The sequence below is a fragment of the Pelophylax lessonae genome, assembly GCF_965119305.1.
Source record: "Pelophylax lessonae genome assembly, chromosome: 3".
In the NCBI taxonomy this organism is placed as follows: Eukaryota; Metazoa; Chordata; class Amphibia; order Anura; family Ranidae; genus Pelophylax; species Pelophylax lessonae.
In genome coordinates, this window is record NC_138770.1 from 18,031,699 (window position 1) to 18,056,178 (window position 24,480).

A 24,480-nucleotide genomic window follows, 5' to 3' on the forward strand; every position below is an offset into this window, starting at 1 on the left:
AATATCTTATCAGCCTGTGTAGGGGAAAACGAGATACCCAAGTCACGCTCCCATTGACGGAAGAAGGGCAAATGAAGACCCTCCATCGCGTCAGAGAGAAGAGTGTACATAAAAGACAGGGAGTGTCTAGAAGGGTCACCCCTCTTGCACACGGTTTTGAACAGCATCAATGGCCGAGGGGCGAACCCCGGCCGGTGGAGAGAAAGGAGGAAGTGGCGAATCTGATTCACACTGAGGGGGTCGAGGGTATCCAGAGACCAGCGAGAGATCTCAATGGGAGATGGGACGTCGTCTCCAGGTCAGACATCCCTGAAGCGCATCCTACCAGACCGAGCTAAACTCCGCACACCGGCACTCGTACGGCCCGGGGGGAACTTGGGGTTGTCCAAGATAGGCAATAAGGGGGAGGGCGAGGGGGCCACCCTTGGGTATGGCCCTACCATTCTGGGCTCACGAAGAGTAGTACCAATAACCGGGTGACCGGCAAATGGGTCAATAATGGCCGGGGGGACCATGGGCCTAGAGGCAGCACCTAACCCATCACCTCACGTTCGAGACTCACCCATTGCTTGGCCTCCGCGTGACAGTGTCAATCAAGGATCCGCACCAGATGGGATGCCCTAAATTACCGTAGGGGGTCCGGCAACCCCACCCCCTTGATCTTAGGAAGAGAGAGTGTCGAAAGCTTGATTCTGGGAGACCTAGAGGCCCACACAAAAGATCCAAATGCTTCCCTGACCTGCTTGAAGAAAAAGAGAGGAATTCCGATCGGAAGAGCCTGGATTACATAAAGTAAACGAGGCAGGACATTCATCTTGAGCGCATTACATCGACCAAACTAGGAGAGTGTCAATGACTGCCAAGCACGAAGGTCTGCCTTAATTACCCCTAGCAATGGTGGGAAATTGAACCGGAAGAGGTCGAGGGAATCTGCTGTAACATGCACCCCTAGATATATAAGGGAGCTAGACACCCACTGTAGAGGAAAGGAAGTCCGTAACATACCTACGGCCGCATCTGGGACTGAGATGTTGAGAGCCGCAGACTTTGCAAGGTTGATTTTGTAGTTAAAGAGGCGACCATAATGGTCCAGGGCCTGGAGTATGGCAGGCAATGACGAGGTTGGATTGGAAATGAAGAAGATTAGATCATCCGCATAGGTGGCAACTTTATGATGACTCCCGCCTCTCTGCAGCCGCGTTATGTCCTGATTAGCATGGATCGAACACAAAAAAGGCTCCAAGGTGAGGACAAAGATGAGGGCTGACAACGGACACCCCTGTCGAGTGCCGTTGGAAATAGGGAAAAAATCGGACCGCCAGTCGTTAACCCTCACCGCGGAGGACGGAGAAGAATATAGGGCCAGAATCCAAGGAATCATCTGAGGTCCAAGACCAATATGCGACAGGGTAGCCCGGATAAAGTCCCAGGCCACCCTGTCGAAAGCCTTCTCCGCATCTGTGGACAATAGCACCAGTGGCAGGCGGGAGGTCTGGGCGGCAGGGATTAAATCCATCACCCGTGTCGTATTTTCTCTAGCCTCCCGGGATGGCTAGAGACAATACGACCTGATCGTAGTGGACTAATTGGGGGATAAGGGGCAGGAGTCGATTGGCCAGCACCTTGGCAAAGAGTTTAAGATCGGTATTAAGGAGGGCAATAGGACGATAACTCTCGCAAGCCATTGGGTCCTTGCCATCCTTATAAATGAGAGTGATATATGCCCTCAGGTTGTCCGGGGGCATCGCAGTACCGTCGTGGAGCGCATTGAAAAAGAAGAGTACGGGTTGGCCAAGACGGGCAGCAAATGTCTTATAATAGGGCAGAGTAAGCCCGTCTGGGCCAGGAGCCTTATGAGGCTTCACCTGAGCCAACACCGCCGCCAATTCCTCCTTCGTAATTTCACCCTCAAGGGCAAGGCTCTGTGCCTGCGTAAGGGAGGGCTTACCAGAAGAACGGATGTATTCCTCCACCCCACCTTGACCATCTGATTCAAGGTATGGTGAATTGGGAGAGGGAAGATTGTATAGGAACACAAAAAATCGGGTATGATGGCGCTCCCGGACAAAATTACATGAAAAAAAAGAAAAAACTTGGATGCTGCTCGGGATCTGGATAATGAACTTGTTTATTAAAATCAATAAAATAGGCTCCTGGTCAAGGAAAAACCAATGGTGTGCCAGGGAAGTAATGCTGAGCATGTAGACATAGTACCAAGGGGGATAACTCAAACAGCAAGGAGGACCCAGAGGCAGGGAAACAACGCCTTACCACCAGTAAGGTCTGGACAGTGTGTCACCTGTGGATGGGCTGACCGACAGCCTTGATCGGATCGGGAGCCTTCGCTGCGGGTGAGTCTCCAGATGGGGCGATGCCTGGGGTGAGGAGAGGTAGATGGAGGGATGCTCTGAACACCTTCACAGGTTACCTCATGAGGGTACTGTCGACAGGGCAACATCCATACACACTGCAAGCTCTGCAGAGCTTGCAGTGTGTATGGATGTTGCCCTGTCGACAGTACCCTCATGAGGTAACCTGTGAAGGTGTTCAGAGCATCCCTCCATCTACCTCTCCTCACCCCAGGCATCGCCCCATCTGGAGACTCACCCGCAGCGAAGGCTCCCGATCCGATCAAGGCTGTCGGTCAGCCCATCCACAGGTGACACACTGTCCAGACCTTACTGGTGGTAAGGCGTTGTTTCCCTGCCTCTGGGTCCTCCTTGCTGTTTGAGTTATCCCCCTTGGTACTATGTCTACATGCTCAGCATTACTTCCCTGGCACACCATTGGTTTTTCCTTGACCAGGAGCCTATTTTATTGATTTTAATAAACAAGTTCATTATCCAGATCCCGAGCAGCATCCAAGTTTTTTCTTTTTTTTCATGTCATTTTGTCCGGGAGCGCCATCATACCCGATTTTTTGTGTTGCTATTCTCTCCACCCAGTTGGAATCTGGGTTAGGGTAGGCAGCAGCCCAGACTTGGACGTGACATTTAAGGTGGACCCCCTTGGGACATTGTCCGACCCCATTATCCCAGCCCCGCCGTCTGATCACCGCAACCACAGCGCCAGGACTTTTTTGTTTATACTTATTGAAGATTGTATAGGGCCCGGTAATACGAATAAAATTCCTCTGCAATAGTGGATGAAGAATGGACCTTCTGACCACCTGATGTTTAAATCTGTGAGATGAAGGTGCACTTTCTCGGACCCCAAAGGGCATGAGCCAGCATTGTCCCCGGCCTGTCTGAGAATTCATAGAAATGTCATCTGGCCCAAGCCATGCCCCCCATCACTTTCTGGATGTCATGGTCTTACCTTCTTGCTGTTCTCCTTCGTTTGACATGTGCTGGCGGCCAACTTGGTTTCTGGGTTTCTTGTAGCCTCCCACCCTGTGGCTCCTCCTTCCCACTGGGAGGAGCTGGATGCCTAGCTCATATATATAGGAGGTCTGTGGCTTCAGTTCCCTGCTTGGTCCTCCTGTGTTCACATGCTTCTAAGACTGCTGCTACTTCTGGTTCCTGTTCCTGGCTTCGTCTGACTACCCTGCTGGTTCCTGATCCTGGCTTCGTCTGACTACCCTGCTGGTTCCTGATCCTGGCTTCGTCTGACTACCCTGCTGGTTCCTGACCCCTGGCTTCGCAAAGACTCTGCATCGGTTTTGCCATCCGTTTGGACTTTTGCTTTATAGCTTGTTTTTCAATAAAGCTTTCTTATTTTCACTTATCTGTTGTTGTACGTCTGGTTCATGGTTCCGTGACATTAGGACCAAGCCATGAATTCTGACGGTACAGGGCCATCCTCGCTACCCACGCTGGTTGCCAGACTTGATCAGCAGGATCACCTGTTGGGTCGGTTCGCCGTGGCGTTGCAAACCCTGCTTGAACGCACGGCACCACAGGCCACGAATTCTGATGGTACAGGGCCATCCTCACTACCCACGCTGGGTGCCAGACTTGATCAGCAGGATCACCTGTTGGGTCAGTTCGCCGTGGCGTTGCAAACCCTGCTTGAACGCACGGTTCATTTCGCTCCCGTTGCTGATGGGTCGGTTGTCGCTCCTGGGCCCGCTCCTACTGCCGCTCCGGTTGTTGCGCCAGAGTCTACCCCGACACCTGTTGTTGCGCCTGCGGTGTTTCGGGGTATGTCCGGTTCTGCCCCCCTTCCACAGCGCTTTGGGGGAGAGCCAACTCAGTGCCGAGGTTTCCTTAACCAGGTGGGCATTTATTTCGAGTTGCTGCCACATGCCTTTCCTACTGAGAGATCAAAGGTGGGCTTCTTAATCTCGCTGCTCTCGGACAAGGCCTTGGCCTGGGCCAGCCCTTTATGGGAGAACAACAATCCGGTGGTTGCCGAGTTTTCCGGTTTTGTTGCTTCTCTTCGGAAGGTATTCGATGTGCCGGCTTGTGCTGCCTCTGCTGCGAAGCTCCTTATGTCCATCAGACAGGGTTCACGATCCGTAGCTGAATACGCCATTGAGTTTCGTACCCTGGCAGCAGAGGTGGGCTGGAATAATGAGGCTCTGGTCGCTGCTTTCTCTCATGGTCTCTCGGATGCCTTGAAGGATGAGGTTGCAGCTAAGGACCTACCAGTGGAGCTCGAGTCTCTTATTTCTTTCCTGATTTTGATTGACACCAGACTCAGGGAGAGACCTTCCTTTAAGGAGAGTCTGCGGAGGCCTCCTAACAGATTGGCGCCTACCTTTGTTGTCCCACCTGTGCCTCCCTCTCCTCCCACGCCTCCTGGGGATGACTTGTCTGGGGGGTGAACCCATGCAGCTGGGCTTTGCTCGCCTGTCCGAGGGGGAGAGGGTACTCCGGAGACGCGAGGGCCGATGCATGTACTGTGGTCTCGGTGGGCATTTTCGGTTGGCATGTCCGAACCGTCCGGGAAACGCTCGCACCTGAGATCCTGTCGGGGGCAGATCTTGGGTGGAGTCTCCTCGTCCCCGGTTTCCCGTGTTGACAAACCACTGATCACTGTTGTCCTCTCCTGGGTCGGGGGCTCGGTGACGACCCAGGCGTTGGTGGACTCTGGTGCTGGTGGTTTGTTCATTGATAGTGTGTTCGCTGCCGCCAATTCCATTCCTCTGCAGGCTCGAGGTTCTCCTCTGGCTCTTGAGGCGATAGACGGCAGACCCCTTCTGCCGCCACACGTGACTCATGAGACCCTTCCAGTGGGGTTAGCCATTGGTGCCGTCCACAGAGAGTCGGTCTGCTTCCAGGTTATTTTGTCTCCACACTACTCGGTGGTCTTGGGGTACCCCTGGCTCCAGAAGCATAATCCGATTTTCGATTGGAGATCGGCCGAGATCCTCTCGTGGTCACTGCAGTGTGGGGCTAGTTGCATCCATGGGCCTGTCAAGTTGCTGTGTACTTCCTCGGACTCTCTGTTGCCCCCTGAATACGAGGAGTACCGGGATGTATTCGATAAGGTGCGCGTGGTTGCCCTACCTCCGCACCGCCCATACGATTGTGCCATCGAGTTACAATCTGGTGCCGTTCCTCCTCGTGGCAAAGTCTATCCACTGTCGGTAGCGGAGAATGAGGCCATGGAGGAGTACGTGAGGGAGGCGCTTTCACGCGGACACATTCGCAAATCCTCGTCCCCGGCAGGGGCTGGATTTTTCTTTGTGAAAAAGAAGGGCGGTGAGTTGAGGCCTTGCATCGATTACAGGGGTCTCAATCGCATCACGATCAAGAACGCTTACCCGATACCCTTGATTTCCGAGCTGTTCGATCGCCTTAAAGGGGCCACGGTCTTTACCAAACTCGACCTGAGGGCGGCATATAACCTCGTAAGGATCAAGGCGGGCGATGAGTGGAAGACCGCGTTTAACACCAGGACCGGTCATTATGAATCCTTGGTTATGCCCTTTGGGCTGTGCAATGCGCCCGCAGTCTTTCAGGAATTCATCAACGATGTTTTCCGTGACCTGTTGCAGCAGTGTGTGGTGGTCTACTTGGATGACATCTTGGTATATTCTGAATCCATGGAGACCCACATTCTGGATGTCAAACGAGTGTTGCAACGGTTACGAGAGAACAAGCTGTTCGGTAAGCTTGAGAAATGCGAATTTCACCGATCCCAGGTAACCTTCTTAGGTTACATCATTTCCGCTGAGGGGTTCTCCATGGATCCTGAGAAGGTTTCGGCTGTCTTACAGTGGCCCCAGCCCAGTGGTCTTCGCTCCCTGCAGCGCTTTTTGGGCTTCGCCAATTATTATCGGAAGTTTATCAGGGACTTTTCCATGCTAGCCAAGCCTCTCACGGATCTGACCAGGAAGGGCAGTAATTCCCAGGTCTGGCCGCCCGAGGCCATCCGAGCTTTTGAGGCTCTAAAGTCCGCCTTTGTGTCGGCTCCGATTCTGTCGCATCCCAACCCTGGGTTGCCCTTTGTCCTCGAGGTGGACGCGTCTGAGACGGGAGTAGGCGCCCTTCTGTCTCAGCGTAGAACACCAGAGGGTCCTCTGCTTCCTTGTGGGTTTTACTCCCGGAAACTGTCTTCCACGGAGTGCAACTACCAGATTGGTGACAGGGAGTTATTGGCCATCGTGCAGGCTCTTAAAGAATGGAGGCACTTGCTCGAGGGTTCGGTGGTTCCGGTCCTCATCCTGACGGACCACAAGAATCTGACCTACCTCTCTGAGGCCAAGAGATTGACACCACGTCAGGCCAGATGGGCTCTGTTCTTGTCACGTTTTAATTACGTGGTCTCCTACCTACCCGGTTCCAAGAACATCAGGGCGGATGCCTTATCACGGCAGTACTCCGACCTGTCCAGGGAGGAGTCGATTCCGACTTCGGTCATACCTCCAAATCAGATCCTGGCCGCCATTCGCACCAGCCTGACCTCTCCCCTGGGTGAGCAGATTTTGGCTCAATCTGGTGCTCCCTCTGGGAGACCCAACGGCAGATGTTTTGTGCCTGAGGAGTTGCGCACTCGGTTGTTGCGAACCTACCATAACTCCAAGACCGCGGGGCATCCTGGAAAGAATCAGCTGTCCTGGGCTGTTTCACGTCTGTTCTGGTGGCCTTCCCTACGTTCCGACATCGCCGCATATGTAGCGGCATGCTCTGTTTGTGCCCAGAGTAAGTCCCCTCGGCACCTTCCGTTGGGCCTTCTGCAACCCTTAGCCACCGGGGAGCGCCCATGGTCACACCTGGGGATGGATTTCATTGTGGACCTCCCTGCATCCCGAGGCCATACGGTCATTCTCATGATTGTGGATCGGTTTTCCAAAATGTGCCACTGTGTTCCTCTCAAGAAGTTACCCTCTGCACAGGAGTTGGCCACGATTTTTGCCAGGGAGGTCTTCCGGTTGCACGGTTTGCCCAAGGAGATTGTGTCGGATCGGGGGAGTCAGTTTGTGTCCAGGTTCTGGCGCGCCTTTTGCTCCCAGTTGGGGATTCATCTCTCCTTCTCCTTCGGCCTACCACCCTCAGTCCAATGGGGCCGCAGAACGATCCAATCAGGCCTTGGAGCAATTCCTTCGTTGCTATGTCTCCGATCACCAAGACAATTGGGTTGACCTCCTGCCTTGGGCTGAGTTTGCCAGGAACACGGCGGTGAACTCTTCCTCTGGGACGTCTCCCTTCATGGCCAACTATGGGTTCCAACCTGCCGTGTTACCGGAGGTATTCTCTCCCCAGGATATTCCGGCTGTGGAGGATCACCTTTCCGTCCTACGTGCTTCTTGGGTACAGATCCAGAAGTCCCTTGAGGTCTCTACGCACCGCCAGAGACTCCAGGCTGATCGCAGACGAGCGCCTGCTCCTTCCTACCAGGCCGGAGACCGTGTATGGTTGTCCACCCGCAACCTCAACCTTCGAGTGCCCACTCCCAAGCTGGCGCCTCGCTTTGTTGGTCCCTTCCGAGTGCTTCGCAGGGTAAACCCGATAGCCTATGCCCTTGCGCTTCCTCCTGGCATGCGGATCTCCAACGTGTTTCATGTCTCCCTGTTGAAGCCTCTGGTGTGTAATCGTTTCACTTCCTCGGTTCCTCTGCCTCGTCCGGTCCGAGTGGGCAATCGTGAGGAGTATGAGGTGAGCAATATCCTGGACTCACGCCTGGTCCGCGGTCGGGTGCAGTTTTTGGTTCATTGGCGTGGTTATGGTCCAGAGGAGCGTTCCTGGGTTCCCTCCGCAGATGTCCATGCTCCTGCCTTGCTCCGAGCCTTCCACGCACGCTTCCCTCAGAAACCGTTCTTTACTCCGCGGAGGAGGGGCCCTTGAGGGGGAGGTACTGTCATGGTCTTACCTTCTTGCTGTTCTCCTTCGTTTGACATGTGCTGGCGGCCATCTTGGTTTCTGGGTTTCTTGTAGCCTCCCACCCTGCGGCTCCTCCTTCCCACTGGGAGGAGCTGGATGCCTAGCTCATATATATAGGAGGTCTTTGGCTTCAGTTCCCTGCTTGGTCCTCCTGTGTTCACATGCTTCTAAGACTGCTGCTACTTCTGGTTCCTGTTCCTGGCTTCGTCTGACTACCCTGCTGGTTCCTGATCCTGGCTTCGTCTGACTACCCTGCTGGTTCCTGATCCTGGCTTCGTCTGACTACCCTGCTGGTTCCTGACCCCTGGCTTCGCAAAGACTCTGCATCGGTTTTGCCATCCGTTTGGACTTTTGCTTTATAGCTTGTTTTTCAATAAAGCTTTCTTATTTTCACTTATCTGTTGTTGTACGTCTGGTTCATGGTTCCGTGACACTGGAAGAGTATGTTGTTCAATTCCTCCCTAGCTCAAGTCAGGGGGGCAGATGTTTGGACGCAAGGGAATGCTTGTGTTTCATACTCAGCTCCTTAATACAGGTGAGCAAGGCCTCAATCACCTCCTCCCTCTCCCGTCGTGATCCGGCTCTAAATAGAGCCCCCCGTATCACACATTTGTGAGCCCCCCAAACAATCGGGGGTGAAAGAGATATGTCTGAATTTTCGGTAAAATAGTTAGATAGAACCTCGTCCAGTTCATTCCGTATATCAGGGAGCTGCAGGAATGACTCATTAAGACACCAGCAGCCTACCCGGTCTAGAGTCCCAGTTGATCAGGATGTGTATGGGAGCATGATCTGAAAAGGAGAAGGATCCAATTTAGGCGGAGGTGACCAAGGGGAGATCATTTTGGGGGAACAGGAAGAAGTCGATCCTTGTGTAAACATTATGCATCGCAGAATAATAGGTGTAGTCTCGCTCACCTGGGTCCATCACGCGCCAGGGGTCCACAAGGTCGAGGAGGGAAAGTTCCTTTTTCAGCTTGCTTAATAAAGCATATGCCAGGTGAGAGGACCAACGGGAAGTATCAAGGGGTGGTTCAGGGGCAAAGTTAAAGTCCCCGCCCATGACAAGGAATCCCTCACGAAAGCCCAGCACAGCTGGAGTCAAACGCTGCAAAAAAGACAAGTGGTCAGTATTAGGCAAGTACACATTTAACAAAGTGACGGTCAATTGGCCCACCTTCCCCTTCACCAAAAGATATCTGATGCGGGGGTCAGCCTGCGCAGCTATGAAAGACCAGGGTATACATATAGAAATGACTATACTCACCCCTTTCGATTTTGAAATTGGAGAAGGGGCATGATACACCCAGGGGAAATCCCGATTATAGAGCCTGGGAATAGAGTCTAAGCGAAAATAGGTCTCCTGGAGAAACGCAAAGTGAGAGCGGCTGCGGCGTAAATCGGATACCAACCGGGTGCGTTTCTTCAGAGTGGACAGCCCCCTCACATTCAGTGAGGTCAATTTATAACCTAAGGGTCCCTGGTGCTCGCGGGAAGGCATGACAGCCAAAGCAACCCTACCCTGGCCCAGGGGAAAGGGAAGGAAATGGAAGAGAAAGAGGAAGAAAACAAAAAGGGGACAAAAAAAAGAACGGGCGGGGGAAAAAGAAGAGGAGAAGGAGCAGGAGAGAAAAAGGAGGGGGGAGGCACAGCAAGAAAAAAGAGAAAAGGGGAGGAAGATGGTAGGGAACAGAAGAGTGGCAAAAGATTACCAGGCCAGGACCCAGGAGCTGGGAAAGTAAGAGATAAAAGGACTCCGGAAGAGAAAGAGAATGTGAAAGAGAAGACCACTGACAAACAAAGACAATATGTCGGCATAATATCTAAATTTGGTCAAAATAAACCTAGCGCAACCAGCGCTACCTAGTATGGGGAAATGGAGTTTGACTCTGTGAGAGTGATAGGAGGCGTGTCCCACGGTCTCCAGCCACAAAACTAACATCCCACAGACTGGAACCTCGAGGTACTAAGCCGCCATGAACTAGTAGGCGAATATATGAAATAGCAACAAATGCCAGCAAAAGACAAGAAACATACTAAAGACAATAACTACATTAGCCACTACCGCCCACCCCCAATCCCCCTGCCCCACAGCAACCCTTCAAGAGAACCATGGGGACAAAAAAAAAACCCACACCTCCAAGAAAAGGGGAGAGTGACATTATTAACCTCATGTGAATAAAAGTAAATAATTAATATTGTTTAAATAACATATGCTAAAAAAATGTTTTTAAGTGACATTGTGAACAACTATGCGATGCACAAAAAATAAAATAAAAATTTCAATCCATGAAAATCCTCCTTTAAAACACTATGAAAGTGACTAAGTGCTTAAAAAGTGATAAGTACTGTAAACCATTACACAAAAATGTGTTTTTTAGTGAAACGCCCCAAACATAAATACGTGACAAAATACTGTGAGTGAAACACCTAAAAAAAAAACAAAAAGGTGGGGAAGGGGGGTAAGCAAGTGCAGCAGAAAAATGTCAAAAACCAAACCCAAAAAGGGAATTCAGGGAGCCTCCAGGGGCCGTGGTAGGGTTCGTGAGAGGCAGAGGTATCTGTTGAACCCCCGTTGCATCACAGATCTGGACCGCCGTCTTCGCTGATGTTGGGACCTCGGAAAGGCCTGACCTGGGGTGTCTTGACTCCAGGAATTGGGCAACCAGTCAGGAATAGACACTCCAGGGTATCCAAGAAGGAGAAAAGATCCGATACTTGCTCCGGCCAGCAGAGAGCTAAAGAGCTATAAGATGAAACGGCTGACCCCAGTGATAGGTGGCCCCTACATTGGGTATAATCTCCAGTAAGGGTTTCAACAAGGCCCTCATCCTCAGTGTCAGACGGGAGAGGTCTGGAAAAAGGCGCACCGTGGCTCCATCGAAGTCCAGTGGTCCCTTAGACCAGGCCCTCTGCATAATTTCTTCTTTAAGAGAGTAAAAATGAACACGAGCTAATACATCCCTTGGTTGATCAGAGTCAAAACTGTGGGGGCCTCGGACCCTATGAACCCGGTCAATTTCAATGGCCTCAGTAGGAGGCCTATCCAGGTGCTCGGAGGTGGGTAGAGGGTGGAACAAAGGAATGGTACTGGGAGGTGGGTAGAGGGTGGAACCAAGGAATGGTGCTCGTAGGTGGGTCGGGGATGGAACCAAGGAATGGTGCTCGTTGGTGGGTAGGGGGTGGAACTAAAGAATGGTGCTTGGAAGTGGGTAGGGGGTGGAACCAAGGAATGGTGCTTGGAAGTGGGTAGGGGGTGGAACCAAGGAATTATGCTCAGAAGTGGGTAGGGGGGGAACCAAGGAATGATGCTCAGAGGTGGGTAGGGGGTGGAACCAAGGAATGATGCTCAGAGGTGGGTAGGGGCAGAGAAATTGGGAGTTCCTGCACCTATTCTCTTTGCCCTTATAATGAGTATCCTATTTGCTTGTTGTGGCCTTCATGAGCTTAGCCATATGAGTTGTCATTGGAGGATGCGTGAGATCAACCAGGAAATAAAGACCAAACTGTTAATCCGAGCATGCAGCCTGCCTGGCCAGGAAAGGGGGGATGAGCGTGTGATGGTATTAGGCAGTAATATATTTCTCTCCCCCTTGGTGGGAGTGGAGATGACCCCATCTATAAGGATATACAGTACATACACACACAGCACAAGGCCGTGTTCACACTACGAGACGTTTCTCGGGGCTGCAGTTCCTCTGAGCTCCACAAGGTGGTGATCTCACTTCCACCCAGACAGGAAGTCTCTATAAAAGACGGGAAATGATGTCAGGTATAAATAGGAAGTTCTGGGTGAAAGGTGAGTAAGCAGGAAGTAGAGTGGAGACGTGCTGGGAGAGGCAGCAGAGGAGGTAATAAGATCTTATTTTCTATTTATACCCAGTAACCCCCCCCCCCATCATGTCCATCCTCTTCCTCCATAGTCACTGTGATGTCTTTTATCTCCAGCAGATAATGATACACACATATATAGTGTGGGAACCTAGATCAACCCCTTCAGGGTCAGAACATTTCTCCTCTTACATATATATTTTTATCCTGACCTGTCTAGACAGAAACCTGTATAGATCGAGTGACAGAACGAATGAGGATGAAGGTGGACCGGAGTCACATGACTGAGATGATACTAAACCTCACCCTGGAGATCATCTACCTGCTGACCGGAGAGGTGAGGGGTGTAACGTTAAAAAACCATACCCCGTGGAGAAACCATACCGTCGTCACTTCCGGTCTGAAATAGCTGAGCAGCGCGCATGCTCAGAGCCCCGGATACGTAAATGAACATGAAAGAATTTGACAAGTGTGCATGCTCGGTGGGCATGAAATTCTCACGGCACTGTGTCTAATGTAATACTTGCGGCGGGTACATTAAAACACTTCGGCTGCAACATAAATCATCTCCTCTTCTATTGCTGTAACTTCCCTCATCTCCGGTAATAAATATAAAAGCGGCGGCGGGAGTATGAGATGTAAATGTGACAGCGATCGCGGCTCCGTGATCCGCTTTTATATTTATTACCGGAGATGAGGGCAGTGACAGGGCGAAGAGCGGAGATGATTTATGTTGCAGATAAGCTGTTTTAATGTAAGCGCCGCAAGTTTAACTACCGTGAGAAATCCATACCCTCCGTAGCTGAACCGGAAGTGACGAGGGTATGGTTTTCTCACGGGTATGGTTTTTTCACGGAACACCAGGGGGATTCTGGGAGGTCACATGACATCACTCTTATATCTATTAATAAAACACAGACCTGACCGGAGAGGTGAGGAGGATTTTGGGATTCTAACATGATATTCCTATTGGTTCTCCAAAACAGAGATTTCCTCTTCTGAAGTCAGGTGATCATATGACCATCACAGTGCCTCCATGTGACTCCCTAAAACCCGAGAGACACAACATGCAGAAGATTCTAGAAGTCACCAAGAAGATTATGGAGCTGCTGACAGGAGAGGTGAGCGGTGCTGGGAATTCTGGGACATTATCCAGTAACAGACAAGGGATGTGTCTGGATGGTGACTGTATCATTGTGTGTGTCAGGTTCCTATAAGGTGTCAGGATGTCACTGTCTATTTCTCCATGGAGGAGTGGGAGTATTTAGAAGGACACAAGGATCTCTACAAGGACGTCATGATGGAGAATCAGCCGCCCCTCACATCACCGGGTAAGAGGAGACTTTATTGTAAAGGAGAGAGCAGTACGGAGGGTCCACCTAGATCCCCCATCATCTGATAAACACATAGAAACAATGTATTCAGTCAGTGTGTGTCAGGGCTGGGCTCCTGCTACTTAACGAGCAGCTCTTTTCTTTCAGAGCTCAGAAGTTGCTTAGCTGTACCAGCCGCTCGTTACCACAGTGACTCACCTGGTTACCATTATCTGCCTCATTAGTCCCATTTTGCTATTTAAGTAGCTTAGCTCATTTCCTCCTTGCCCTTGGTCTATGCTCTCCAGCGTGTTCCTGTGTATGACTTGCCGTGGCTGACTTCTCTTCCGATACCTGTTCCTGATTTGTTTCGCCTAACTACGCTGACTTATGGTTTCCTGATTCTTGCTCCTCTGATTACCTGTTCTGGCATCCAAACCCCGGCTTCTGTTTTTGACTACGTTCCTGAACTGTTATTTTTGCTATTTAATTAAAGGTGTGATTTTAACTGCACTTTCTGTTGAAGCACTCAATACCACTGCAGCCTCGTGCCTCCCCACTTACCATTGAGGCTTTTGATGGGAGACCTCTGCAGTCTGCCTATGTGACCCATGAAACCACTCCATTGACCATGGCTGTAAGGGCTCTTCACCATGAGATAATTCAAATTCCTAGTAATTTCCTTACCTCAATACCCAGTTGTCATTGGTTATCCTTGGTTACAGAGGCCGAATCCCTCTTTTAATTGCCGTAATGCTAAGGTTTTGTCATGGTCCCCACAATGCACTAATACATCTTTTTAGAAAGTGATTAGGATCATGTGCACGTCTTCAGTCTATTGGCAGAAGAGTACCATGAATTCTGTGATGTCTTTGACAAAGGTCAGGCCGCTATTTTGGCACATCGGCCTCATGAATGCACAGTTGACCTTCAACCCCGGTGCAGCTCCAGTGCTGGAACATCCCGATCCCATGTTACCCATCATTCTTGAAGTTGATGCATCTGAGACTGGAGTAGGCATTTTCCTGTCTCAACCGCCTACCCCTGAGAGTTCTATCCATCCTTGTGGCTACTTTTCTAAAAAAAATTGTCTCTAGCAGAATGAAATTCTGAAACTGGGGACAGAGAATTATTAGCCATATTTTTAACTCTTAAAGAAGGGAGGCATCTCATCAAGGGTACTACTGTGCTGGTCCTCATTTTGACCATAAGAATCTTTCATTCTTGTCTGAGGCTAGACGTTTATCTCCTGGAAAGGCTCAGTGGGACCTTTTTCTGTCAAGCTTCAATTACATAGTCTCATTCTTACCTGATACAAAGAATATAAGAGCAGATGCCTTATTGCCGCAGTTTTCCTCCTCTTCCAAAATGGAGTCTGTTCCCACTCCTGTGATACCTTCGGACTGCATTTTGGCTATTTTTTTCTAGTCTCACTTCACCTTTGGGTGAGAGAATGATGCCCTCTCAGATCCATTCTCCTCCTGGAAAACCTCATGACCGCTGCTTTGTCCCCGAGAATCTCCGCACCATTTTCCTCCAGACCTACCATTCACCTAAGGCAGCTGGGCACCCAGGAAAAAATCAACGGTGTATGGACATATTGTTAAGACATATGGCCTATGTCTCAACAATTCTGGTGGCCTAGTCGTGCTCATGAAACCAGCTTTGTAGCCGCTTGTCCTGTGTGTGCTCAGAATAAAACACCACGACACCTTCCAGTGAGCCTCCTTCAACCCATACGCAGTGCAGAGAGGCCTTGGATCCATTTATCTATTGATTTTATTATGGATTTACACAACTCCCATAGCAACACAGTTATTCTTATGGTGGTTGACCATTTTTCAAAATGTCACATTGCATTCCGCTAAAGAAGTTGCCTGTGTCTAAGGAACTGGCATCCATTTTCATTGGAGAGTTCTTTCAGTTACATGGGTTACCTAAAGTTATCATCTCGGACAGGGCCAGCCAGTTGGTGTCCAAGTTTTGGGGAGCCTTTTGTGCACAGTTGGGAGCTCCGCTTTCCTTTTCCTCTGCATATCACCCACAGTCCAATGGGGCCGCAGAATGGGCCGATCAAGCCTTGAAGCAGCTCTTACGTTGCAATATTTCTGACCACCATAACAACTGGTGGGACCTGTTACCTTGGGTGGAGTTTGCTCACAATAGCACCATCAATGCCGCCTCCTGATTATCTCAGTTTATGGTGAAATATGAGTTCCAGCCATCTATGTTGCCTGATACATCTGTTCCGCAAGGCATTTCTGCGTTAGAGCAACATCTTCAGGAACTTTGTTCCACTTAGGTGCAGGTCCAAGAATCTTTGCAACACTCCAGAGAGAGGTACAAACCATGCTGACCACCGACGCCTACCTGCATCCTTCTACTAAGTTGGGGAGAGGGTAAGGTTAACCCTGTGGCCTACACATTAGATCTTCCTTCCAACGTTCATATTTACAACGTATTCCATGTTTCCTTACGTGTTTTTGCTATACCACCTCAGTACTACACCTTCGCCCGCTTAAGGTTGACAACCATGTAGAATATGAGATTCAATCTATCATTAACTCCCATAGGTTTAGTGGACACATACGCTATCCAGTTCAGAGGGGTTACGGTCCAGGGGAACGCTCTTGGGTCTAATCCTTGGACATAAATGCTCCTGCCCTGTTCCAGGCTTTCCATATACATTTTCCCCTCAAGTCTTGTGCTCCCCCAAGGGGGAGGGATTGTTGGGGAAGAGGGTACTGTCAGGGTTGGACTCCTGATAGTTAGCGAGCTGCTCTTTTCTTTCAGTGTTTAGAAGCTGCTTAGCTGTCGGGTAACTACCAGCCGCTTGTTACCACAATGACTCACCTGGTTACCATTTCCTGCCTCATTAGTCCAGCCTTCAGCCAGCCCCTTTTTTGCTTTTACATAGTTACATAGTAGGTGAGGTTGAATAAAGACAATAGTCCATCCAGTTCAACCTGTGTAGGTGTGTGTGGCTGTAATCATCTCACATACCCCTGAATGTTCTGATCCTTGAGATGCACGTCTAATAGTCTTTTGAAAGCCACCATACTACCCACAGAAACCACCTCTTGTGGTAGAGAATTCCACAATCTTGTAGCCCTAACAGTAAAGAACCCCCCACGTTGCCTGAGGTTAAAACGCTTCTCCTCTAATCGCATTGTATGCCCCCGAGTCCTCATGCAATCCCTTCGACTAAACAGCTTTTTTTCTAAGCTGAGATCCCCATTGAGATATTTAAAAATTGCTATCATGTCCCCCCTCAGGCGTCTCTTCTCCAGGGAGAATAAATCAAGTGATTGTAGACGCTCTTCATAATCAAGGTCCTCCAATCCCCTAATTAGTTTAGTTGCCCTTCTCTGGACTTTCTCCAGCTCCAACACATCCCTTCTGAGGACTGGCGACCAGAACTGGACAGAATACTCCAGATGCGGTCGGACCAGAGTTTTATAAAGTGGAAGGATTATAGTCTTATCTCTGGAATACATCCCTTTCTTTATGCATGCTAATATTCTGCTGGCTTTGGCAGCTGCCGCTTGACATTGCATGCTGTTGCCTAGTCTATCATCAACCAAGACTCCCAGACCTTTCTCCATTTTTGATTCCCCTCCTAACGTGTATTGTGCTTTTATGTTTCTAGTCCCCAAGTGCAAAACCTTACACTTCTCTATGTTAAACCTCATTTGCCAAGTCGTTGCCCACTCCGTTATTTTGTCCAGGGCATTCTGTAGGATATCAGCTTCATGCTGTGCAGTTATTGCCCTGCCCAATTTTGTGTCATCTGCAAAAACTGCTACTGAAACTACTGACCCCGACCTCAATGCTGTTTATGAATAAATTGAACAAGGTTGGACCCAGGACTGAGCCTTGGGGGACCCCGCTTACTACCTCAGACCAGTCTGAGTATGCGCTGTTTATTACCACCCTTTGGACACGCCCTTTTAGCCAGTTCCGTATCCAAAAGCAAACCCTGCTGTCGATACCTGCAAACCTTATTTTATAAATTAAGCGCTTATGGGGAACTGTATCAAACGCCTTAGCGAAATCTAGGTACACCACATCCACTGGTCTGCCCCTATCTAGCTCACAGCTCACCTCCTCGTAGAATGCTAATAGATTGGTTTGACAAGAACGCCCATTTGTAAACCCGTGCTGGTTATTACTGATGATGCTGTTGTCTTTAGCAAACTCTACGATATAGTCCCTTATCATCCCCTCCAGAAGTTTACATACTATCGATGTCAAACTGACAGGCCTATAATTTCCCGGGACATGCCTCTGACCCTTTTTGAATATCGGAATCACATTAGCTTTCCTCCAATCTTCTGGTACATCTCCTGTCCTAATACTGTCCGCAAAGATCAGGAACAGTGGTCTAGATATAACCTTACTGAGTTCCTTGAGTACTCTCGGATGTACGCCATCCGGGCCTGGTGATTTGTTTGTGTTAAGTTTATCCAGCCTTTCCCTGATTTCACCCTCTGTTATCCATAGTGGCAAGTCCTGTGTATTACTACTAACCATACAGTCATGGTCAGTGTACCCCTCCTTTTCCTGCGTAAAGACTGACGAGAAAAAAGCATTCAGCACGGTTGCTTTTTCAGTGTCCTCTGTAACCATCCCCCCATCATCGTTAATTATATGTGCAATATGCTCTGCCCTAGTTTTTTTGCTGTTGTTATACTTAAAGAATTTCTTTGGGTTTCTTTTACTATCCTCCGCTATTTGTCTCTCAAAGTTGATTTTAGCCATCTTGATTTCGTGTTTACACTTCTTATTTGCCTCCTTGTATTGGTCGAAAGCCAATACTGTGCCCTCTGATTTATATTTCCTGAAGGCCAATTTTTTTCCCCTAATAAGGTTTTTAACGCTATGGTTTAGCCAGCCAGGTTTGGCCTTGTCTCTTCTAAATGTATTTCCCATAGGAATGCACTGCAAGATGCATTTGCTTAATATGTTCCTAAAGCATTCCCATTTTTCCTCTGTGGTCAGGGATCCCAGGGTTTGGTCCCAGTTTACCCTTTCCATCAAGGAGTATAATTTTGGAAAGTTTGCCCTTCTGAAGTTAAGGGTTCTTATGTTCCCCACTTGCTTTGTTCTATTGTTATTTACACTAAATGTGATCATCCTGTGATCGCTAGAGCCCAGGTTGTCCTGGACTCCTACCTGCGAGATTAGGTCTGGGTCATTAGTGATCAATAGATCCAGGATTGCGTTTTCTCTAGTAGGAGAATCCACCAGCTGTGACATGTAATTATCCTGTAAGGTTTCCGTGAATAGACGGGCCTTATGTGAGTGTGTAGTCCCCTCTTCCCAGTCAATGTCGGGATAATTGAAGTCCCCCAATATGATGACTGATCCCAATTTTGCCACTTTACCCAAAAGTGCTAAAAATTCCAGCTCTACCTCCTCCTCTTGTTTAGGTGGCCTATAACAAACCCCCACTATTACTTTTCCCTTTACTCCTTCCCTAAGGAGTTCTACACACACGGATTCTAACTCCATACTCATCCCTTCCGTAATGTCACTCCTCTCTATCACCCTTACATTGTTTTTGACATAGAGACATACCCCTCCCCCTCTTTTTCCTACCCTGTCCTTCCGGTACACCGAATACCCTTGGATATTTGCCAGCCAGTCATGTGAGGTGTCGAACCAAGTCTCCGTTATTCCCACAAGGTCTATGTCCTCCTCATGTACTAACATTTCCAACTCATCCATTTTATTAGCTAGGCTCCTGGCATTAGCATATACCCCTCTTAGTTTTACGGAAGTTAAACGTGATTGGTTATGTTTATTCCTGTTTGGTCTGTGGTTCTCCCGCACAGACCTACCGATTGACGTTGTGGACCTACTGTCGCTGCTGACCCTACAACTGCCACCCTTCAGTCCTTTGCTCCCTCCTAACTGACTCTACTTCTGAGCCCTCCCCCCCGTCTCCTAGTTTAAATGCCCCTCCAACATGGTGGCCATCTTTCTCCCCAAAAGAGCTGTACCGTCCCCATTAAGGTGCAGCCCATCCTTACTAAAGAGCTGGTAGCCGACTGAGAAGTCAGCCCAGTTCTCCAGGAACCCAAACCCCTCCTTCCTACACCAATTCCTCAGCCACTTGTTAAGTTCCCTAATCTCCTTCTGCCTCTCCTGTGTGGCTCGAGGTACAGGCAGTATTTCAGAGAAAACCACCTTGGAGGTCCTTTTCCTCAATCTATTACCTAAGTCCCTGAAATCGTTCTTTAGGATCCTCCACCTACCTTTAACTTTGTCATTAGTGCCCACATGCACCATGACCGCTGGGTCATCCCCAGCCCCGCACAATTATCTGTCTGCCAGATCTGCGATGTGCCGAACGCGGGCGCCCGGTAAACAACATACTGTTCGGTTCACGAGATCTTTTTTACAGATTGCCCTCTCTGTCCTCTTGATGATTGAGTCCCCAACTACCACAACCTTTCTAACCTTTCCTGATTTATGGCCCCCCTTCTTCCTGGAGCCGTCCCTCCCCTGGCAGCTGGGGGAGGGCGCATGCTCCAGCACTGCCAGCCCTGAGTTGATATCCCCCTCAACCCGCAACTCGGCAAATATGTTAGGGTGTACCAACTCAGGATTGGCCTCCCTGACTCTCCTCCCACTAACATTCCTAACAGTCACCCAGCTGTGTACCTCTGCTGCTTGCGTCTCCTCTATTCCTCCCTTCTCTATGCTGGCCCCTGCCAGCGCCTGATGGGTAATGTCCAAGCTCCTTTCCAGGTTGTTGATGCCACACAGTCTTGTCACTGTGTTCTCTAGATCCACGATGTGGGCTTCCAGAGCAACAAGTCGCTCACATCTTGCACAGCAGTATTCGTCCTCGATTGGTTCATCAAGAAACTCATACATGCCGCAAGAAGTGCACTGAGTGGCATCCCCAATCCTGTCGGACATTATTACCCACTACTCTATGGGGATAATATTAACGACCTGCTCTTCCTTACCTACACTACCTCTATCTCCCCTGGTACTAAACCTGGGGTACTCACCAGTCGCTAATATACTAACCAGTCACTAAGATACTCACCAGTTGCAAGGATACTCACCAGTCGCAAGGATACTCACCAGTCGCAAGGATACTCACCAATCGCAAGGATACTCACCAGTCGCAAGGATACTCACCAGTCGCAAGCTACTTCACCAGTCGCAAGGATACTTACCAGTCGCAAGCTACTTCACCAGTCGCAAGGATACTCACCAGCCGCAAGGATACTCACCAGTCGCAAAGATACTTACCAGTCGCAAGCTACTTCACCAGTCGCAAAGATACTCACCAGTCGCAAAGATACTCACCAGACGCAAAGATACTCACCAGTCGCAAGCTACTTTACCAGTCGCAAAGATACTCACCAGTCGCAAGGATCCTCACCAGTCGCAAGGATACTCACCAGTCACAAGGATACTCACCAGTCGCAAAGATACTCACCAGTCGCAAGCTACTTCACCAGTCGCAAAGATACTCACCAGTCGCAAGGATACTCACCAGTCGCAAGCTACTTCACCAGTCGCAAGGATACTTACCAGTCGCAAGCTACTTCACCAGTCGCAAAGATACTCACCAGTCGCAAGCTACTTCACCAGTCGCAAAGAAACTCACCAGTCACAAGGATACTCACCAGTCACAAGGATACTCACCAGTCGCAAGGATACTCACCAGTCGCAAGCTACTTCACCAGTCGCAAAGATACTCACCAGTCGCAAAGCTACTACACCAGTCGCAAGCCAGTCGCAAGGATACACACCAGTCGCAAGATACTCACCAGTCGCAAGATACTCGCCAGTCGCAAGGATACACACCAGTCGCAAGATACTCACCAGTCGCAAGATACTCGCCAGTCGCAAGGATACTTACCAGACTTCCCAGGTACTCAGTCGCAGAGACAGTCACACAGTAATCAGTCGCAGCACAGTCAAACAGCTATTGATTTCTCACAGAGCTCAGTCACACAGCTTTCTCCCTGTTTGCAGCTGCTGCCTTACTCACAGCTGCTGCCACACACACACACTGGGACGGATGTCTCCTCCTCCTCACTGAGCACGGACGGTCCTCCTCCTCTGCTTCCAGGCACTAAGGAAGGCGGTTTCCGACCTCCACCGCCGCTCTCTGCCTCGGTCCCTGCACCCGGTATCCCGGTGCGGTTATTCACGTCCCTGCTGCTGCCGCTCCCTCTGTCCTTCTAGCGGCTCCACCGCCGCTCAGTTGCCGGTCCCTGCACGGTGCACCCGCACCCCTTGTGCGGCTTCCCACGCACGTGTCCCCACAGCTCCTCTTCCTCCTCGTGAGTTACCGGTCCCTGCACGGTGCACCCGCACCGCTTGCGCGGCTTCCCACGCACGTGTCACCCGCAGCTCCTCTTCCTCCTCCACAACTTCCGGTTTCTCTCCTTTTGGTCAGTTTTTGAAGCAGCTGAGCTCATTTCCCTTTCTTGCCCTTGCTTGGTCTATGATCTCCAGTGTGTTCCTGTGTGTTACTTGCCCTGACTGACTTCTCTTCATATTCCTGTTCCTGATTTTTGCTTCCGACTATGCTGACTTCTGGTTTCTTGACCCCGGCTCCTCCGATTACCTGCTCTGGCATCCAAATCCCGGCTTCTGTTTTTGACTGCATTCCTGAACTGTGTTATTTTTTTCTATTTCATTAAAGGTGTGATTTTTTTTTTTTTTTAACTGTACTTTCTGTCTTCACCTGGTTTATGGTCCCAGACAGTGTGTGTGTTTCCTACAGATGGTTCCAGTAATGGGAACCCACCAGAGAGATGTCCCCGTCCTCTGTATTCCCGGGATTCCACACAGGAAGGTCACACCATCCCTCACCATCATCAGGTAGATGAGGAACAATCACTGATAGTATCATTAGGATCTGTACATTATCTGCATTGTTACCATTGATGTCATTTTTATTATATATTCAGAGTGAAAACCTGAGAGATTCTAAACTTGAGGTTAAAGACAAAATAATAGAGGAGGATGATGAGGATGGGGTCATAGAGGAAGTACACAAAGATCTGTACCAGGACCCCATGGTGGAGTCATCCAGCTACAGAAACCCAACAGAGAGATGTCCTCTGTATTCCGGGGATTCCACACAGGAAGATCACACCATCCCTCAATGCTACAAGGTTGGTGGGATGGAGTATCTAGAAAATGGACTTGTGGAGGGGATGTTTGTGTTTTTTATGTAAGCTTATATCTTCCAGATGATATTCTCTCTAATTTTCTTGGTTTAGAGTGGAGATCTAATCGATATAGAATTTGAGGTTAAAGCAGAAGAAGAAGAAGAGACGTATGTGAGGGAAGATCAGCAGTCTATGGAGGAGGATGGAATAACGGGGACATTTATAGAGGAGGACACTCCTACAGAGATCAGCACAGGTGGGTCATTAACACTAAATACATTCCTCCACCCATACTGCTCACTGATTGGTCCAGAGTAGGGGGGGGGGGACTGGGTGATATCAGCCTGTAATACCCTGGTCACTTTCCTGAGCTGTGTTCCCCGTCCTGTATTCCTGTATTTCTCTCAGATAATCTTCCTTCTCTGTGCTGCAGACATAATTTATGTCTCTAGACTGGATTTATGGAGATTCTGGGGTTCAGCTGGCAGTAAAATGTTGATGTTCACCATAGACGTTGCTCAGCCTAGACCCCTGGGCTATGAACCCTGGGTCTTCTGCCCCATGCCCAGGTCTAGCAAGATCTCTGACAGAACAATTCTCCCAGGGTTATTTGCTCTGTTATTTGCTGGCTGTGCCGGGTGGAGGGATATGTCTGTATAGTCTCACACACAAGTCACTGAGTTCCTTTGATTTTTTTTTTGAGCCGTGTATATTCTATCTATACAATGCACACACTGTTACACACAAACCCACACAAAAACTTGAAGAAAAGACATGAAAAGACACGCACACTGGTGAACAGTCGCAAACAGTTTTACAATCCACAGTAAACATGAATGAGCCACAAATCCACCCTTCTCGTGTCACGGAGAATAGGCTGACAGTGCGCCACTCTGCAATTCCAGGTGTACTCTCACCTCTTCAGATGGACCCCATTGCTCCATACCAAGAGGACACACCCAGCATGAAATCACACACCTTCAGGTACATGTAGGCGGAGCCTCCTCTTCAGGTAGCTAGCTCCTGTTACTAGAGATAAAGAGACTCCATAGTGCTCACTGTTATATTTATTACATGGATAAGAAAAGCACTCACAAGGTTAAAAAAGCAATCCAGCATTGAATACACACAATCACTGCAGATTCCCCAAGCATCAGTTGATGATGTCCTCAAACCACTCCCATCTGATGTGTTGCATCCTGATTGTACTTCCCCAGAGATATATATGGTCTTCAGGATCAATCCAGTCTTCATCTAGGTTTTTCTCCCCCCATCCTCACTCTCTGACCTCTGGTGGGGCTCAGCCCCGCTGTTATTCATGACTAAATCATGGACTAAATAAGGAAGTGCGGGACTTCTTGTGTTGGGAAGATGGTAATGAGTGATAGAGGGGGAGGGGACTATAATCCCCTCATCACTGTCACTCCTATAAAAGACAGTTCCCGTTGTTTCCTCACTCTCTCTCACTCCTCTCTCACTAAGGTCCATGAATAAAGAAATTAACTGGTAGGAGATCAGAGGAACCATTTACTAGTTACCTTGAGGATGGAATTGTAAGATCCTCAGAGACAAAGCTGTGTGATGTGGGCGGAGTCCTGGTTTAGGGGAACCAATCTGCGGATGTCAAGTAATAATCTTTGTCTTTCTATTTTAGTAGATGGACGGGAGATGAGGAAAACCTCAGAGGATTGTCTCACTTTGTCTCCAGACTGTAAAGTAGAAGATGAGGACATCACACAGTATAGTCCAGGAGAAAACCCGGCTACCTCAAATGTCCATCCGGCACCACACAGTGTAGATGGACCATCGTATTCCTCTTATCCTGAGGAACCTCAGACTGTGAGGGACAGTGCCGGACCATCGTATTCCTCTTATCCTAAGGAACCTCAGACTGTGAGGGACGGTGCCATACCA

The 24,480-nt window shown here is 49.4% G+C and overlaps 2 protein-coding genes across 2 annotated transcripts in view; both read left to right on the forward strand.

Moving 5' to 3' along the window:
* Positions 1 to 24,480, forward strand: part of LOC309550239 (uncharacterized protein) — a gene marked incomplete at both ends in the record, with an annotated part of 1,760,330 nt that overhangs the window by 6,823 nt on the left and 1,729,027 nt on the right.
* LOC309548784 (gastrula zinc finger protein XlCGF66.1-like) lies at positions 12,355 to 23,560 on the forward strand (the record flags this gene model as incomplete). Its single annotated transcript, XM_082248728.1, has 5 exons — positions 12,355 to 12,438; positions 13,088 to 13,222; positions 13,309 to 13,432; positions 22,176 to 22,273; positions 23,492 to 23,560. The coding sequence occupies 5 exons, from the start codon at positions 12,355 to 12,357 to the stop codon at positions 23,558 to 23,560; spliced, it is 510 nt and encodes a 169-aa protein (XP_082104854.1).